We start from the raw sequence: 4,436 nt of genomic DNA on the forward strand, positions 1-4,436 counted from the left end.
TCTCCGGATACGTCCTTCATAAACGACGACGATTTACGTCAACATAATTGTACTACGTCTATCGCTGTTATATTCACTGTTATATTTTTTGTACTTTTCGAATGTGTCTGTGTGCATCTTAACTATGCAGAGGTTGGGTGTAATGCTTAAAACTTTTTAAGTAAATAAAATCCTTTGTAAAAAAGAAAGTATAGAACGTAGAAGCAATTCGTCCCTAGCTAGTAGTAGAGCAACCCTTCCGTCCCTATGACCTCGTCGTAAGATGAGGCCAGCAAGTCTTGGAAAGACGCCGCACCGAATGCGTGAGCAGCGCAAGGATCGTCAAGTTCAACGACCGTGCTGCTCCCGCTAGACTCCGGCAAGAATTCTTTGTCGTCTACGGGCCATGCAGCGCTGTTGCCGCCGGCAGAACTTGCACAAGCCGTCCGTGACGATGACAACGACGACGATGACGACCTCACGTCCCCGGTCATGGGCTGCTGCTGGATGAGCCCCATGAGCTCGGCGTACAGCTCCTCCGATCTACGCGTGAGCTCTTCGCCGTCGTCCGTGGCGATGGCGGCTTCGTCGAGAGGAGGGGGGAGGGAGGATTCATCGGCGTCCGAGGCGGAAGGGCTGTCGATGGCCGCGGTAGGAGGTGTTGTTGACGGCACCATGGCCAGCAGGTGCCTCTTCTTGAGCTTGGTGTTCCAGTGGTTCTTGACGTCGTTGTCCGTTCGGCCAGGGAGCTTGGCGGCGATCGCGGACCACCTGGTGACATAAGTTCAGCTGCCAGACTAATGTTTACGAGTAACAAAGAGATGCATGCAGCTAGCTAGCGATATACTCATCCGTTCATGAATATAAGTTTTTTTTCAAAAAAATTATTATGAAACTATATACGAAACAAAATGAGTGAATCTATATTTTAAAATATGTATATATACATCCGCATCTAGTCCTCTAATGAAACCTCTAAAAAGATTTATATTTAGGAACGGAGGGAGTAGTATATACTTGCTTCCGATGTCGGCGTAGAGGGACAATATGAGGCTGTCCTCCTCGTCGGTGAAGCGGCCGTGCCGGAGCGCCGGGCGGAGGTAGTTAAGCCACCGTAGCCGGCAGCTCTTGCCGCAGCGGTTAAGGCCTGATCATCCATGCAGGCGTACACATACCAATTGTAAGAAAGGAAAGATGAACACTCGGCTGTAATTTTTATTATGTTTGAGGTTTTTGTGTTCAACTTTATAATAGATCCGGGCCATTTTCACACACACAAAAAAAAAAATCATGCATGCCAATCCAGCCAGTGAGAAAACATTCTGATGGTGTCAGTTTGATTCAAAAGGAAATTTTGTCCTTCGGCTCAAAATGAAAACCAAAATAAGCGAATTTCAGTTTGATTTTCGGTAATGGGTGAAATATTTCTCACACTGAAATTCAAAACCGTCCATGCACGCGCACAAATTAGTAGTAGGAATATATACTAGGGTAGAGCAAATAAACCACCTGCTTTGTATGGTAGTGTCATCCAGTTACCGGCATTGGCGAACCTCTGGACGAAGCTGGTGAGGATGGCATCCTCCTCCCGCGACCACGCCCCACGCTTCACACTCCGCCGGTCGCAGCACGGTGACCTCCCCATCGATCGCCGGAGAAGGCACAATGGCACAATGCACACGCCGGCTGAGGTGAGAGGTTCAGCTCGTCTAGGTGTGTCTTCCCCCGGCCGGCAGGAAATGAACGGGTTATATATATATACATGTATAGATCCATCGAGCACCAGCGGCCCTGCTGCACCGAGCAAGTTGACCAAACATATTTTGTATAAGTATATATGTGACCCTGGAATGCATCAGACCTAATTAAGAGTTATCCCAAGCTAGGCCTTCATTCACAACCAACGATTAATCAATCATGCCTGTACAAAAAAGTTCAGGAAGCGACACTTCTTGCCGATGCGCGGGAGGCACAACACATGCTTGTTTACACTTGACAATTCGTCCTTAAAACTAGATTGAACTTGACGTGTATGGTGGCAACAAGGCCTCTTGCGTTATCTAAAAAGAATATGAGATCATCAGCTACATGAACATCATTCCATCCCCTCTAGTTAACAACGCAACTCCATACCACATCTTCCTATTGTACTACTTCAGTACTGGGATGTATGACTGTGCATCAAATGATGCACAAGCCAGGGTGATCCTTCTTTTCCAAAATAATAATAACAATAGGTCTATACTACACTTTCGTGGATGGTGGCGTGTCCATACTTTAGTATGTGGGTGGTAGCACCATTTTCATCGAACGTGACATGGAAAGGCCAATTCATATGAAGTTGCATGTTCAAAGAACTTTCTGACATCAAGATTAATTCATAAGAGCAAGCTATTTTGCTTTGGCAAGGTTAAAGAGGTTGAAGACCAGTATAAGCAAATTTTTGGTTGCGAGACCTTTCTGGTATCTTGGTATCCCTATCCATCATGGTAAGATGCTAAATAATGAGTGGAAGGATATTGAGTATCTTACACAGGTGTCTTGTCCTCATTTACATTGTTTTTTTTTTTTTTTTGCGATCACTCATTTACATTGTTCTCACTAGCCAACCGATGTTTTTGGTATCCTTTTTCAAAATACCCAAGGGTACAAAAATGTTTAGATTAAAATTATAGATCTTTCCTATTTTGACAATGTGATGAACGTAAACATAAATATTGACTAGCTGAATGGGGGGGTCTTATTTGTGGGCCAAAAGATCATGATGGCCTCGGAGTTGAGGGCGCCAAACTAAAAAATAGGTGTTTACTTAGTACATCTATAACTCTACCTCTATATACAAATATAAAACGAGTGATTTGCGGAGATCTAACACATCTCACCCATTCATCCATCGAATGGTCTATGTTGCTCCGATTTTTAGTGCTAAACGTGTTTAGCATGTAATTAATATCATACCTAATATAAACTTTACTGCTAACCACGTGATTCTATCTTACCAAATATCGACATGCAATCAATATCTTTCCCAATGTTAACGTGCAATGCAGTTAATATATTTTATAGTATAATATGGTAATTATATTCTACCTAATATAAATATGCAATCAATTTCTTTCCTAATATTAAGGCGCAATGCAATTAATATTTTTTTGATATAACGTTGCGTTGCATGCACACAATTACTAGTGGTTATTCAAGTTACTGAGTGAGTATGTGGTCTGACATGAATTGCTTCGTAACAAATACCTCCACTCCAAGTCCCTCTCACAAGTAACAGTAAGACCGATAGATTCACCTTTTAAGAATGGTTTGATGAGGTTTAAGGAAGACCTTTCTAGGAGAGGTTTCTTTTGGATGGGGAAAGGTCAGGGCACGGAATTTTAGGAAGACACCTGAGTAGGTGATGCACCTCTTCAGGGACGGAACTAGGATTGGACGAAGCCCCGGGCCCAGGCTTGCTACAGGGCACCTACAGTGTTGCTATAATGCCCAAGATGCTACAGTGAAGATGTTGTTGATTTTGCATGCCCCAGGCCCAGGTCCCCTGCCTGGATCCTGGATCCGCCACTGCACCTCTTGGACACCAATATCAAATCTTTTATGATATCATTCAGTGGAAAATTGTTTCCCTTGCTTTGATCCTCAGGAGGATTACACTGAATGTCAAATTTTCGACTTGCTGCCAGGTATTCTACTTCTTACATAGGAATCTTTGCATAAGAGAAATATACAAAAGTAGTTTTGTGTTGTTTCCTTCTATTTTTGAATAAAGTCGACGTTATCCCATAATTACAATTGAAGATATTTTATTAAAACATATTCTGATGTTCACAGAAAATCATGAAAATGAGGGAACATTGATGTAAATCCTAGTCGATTGGTCAATGTGAAGTCGAGTCAAAGATCATCCATGCTAAGTATTTGACTTATACTATTCATGAGCCAAAGATGAGGCGCATACACACCAATGATATATTTGATGTATGTGATGTGGTGTTGTTTATTCTGCTCATAAAATATCATCTGTGCCATGGTAATTTCAGTCATCCATGTATTTTTGCCATAAGAGTAACTCTCCTAAGGACCATCAGAAAGACTATCACATTTATTGCCCAAAACAATAAGAACAGAAAACAGCTACACTTAGTGCAGGTTAAGTTTTTTAAACAATGGCAAAAGCTTTGCTAGATTTGTTTATTTAAGAAAGAGTGTGTAGTAAAAGGCCAAAGCCTTAAAACAAGTGGAGTATTAGAACCCCAAAGGGTTTCACACTCGCAATATTCCACAACGTCGCCCCCTTCTGGTGCTGAAGAAAATAGTTGACGGCATGATTGATACATTCTCGCACACTAGCGTTATGTTCATTCCAAATTGTCCAAGAGGCAATCATGAAAAGTGAAGCCGTGGCCTTTTAATTGGTAAGTTAAGAAAAAGGAGATAAATTAACATATGTC

General features: G+C 42.2%; 1 protein-coding gene across 1 annotated transcript; it reads right to left on the reverse strand.

Annotated features, from left to right (window-relative positions):
• Nucleotides 1-218: 218 nt before the first annotated feature.
• Nucleotides 219-1,624, reverse strand: LOC123447502 (transcription factor RAX2-like). Its single transcript, XM_045124111.1, has 3 exons — nt 1,489-1,624; nt 997-1,126; nt 219-750 (listed from the first exon to the last, which is right to left on the reverse strand). Exons 1-3 carry the CDS (start codon nt 1,622-1,624, stop codon nt 219-221), a joined length of 798 nt encoding a protein of 265 aa, XP_044980046.1.
• Between the last annotated feature and the right edge of the window lie 2,812 nt (nt 1,625-4,436).

This window comes from Hordeum vulgare, chromosome 4H (genome assembly GCF_904849725.1).
Source record: "Hordeum vulgare subsp. vulgare chromosome 4H, MorexV3_pseudomolecules_assembly, whole genome shotgun sequence".
NCBI classification, from domain to species: Eukaryota; Viridiplantae; Streptophyta; class Magnoliopsida; order Poales; family Poaceae; genus Hordeum; species Hordeum vulgare.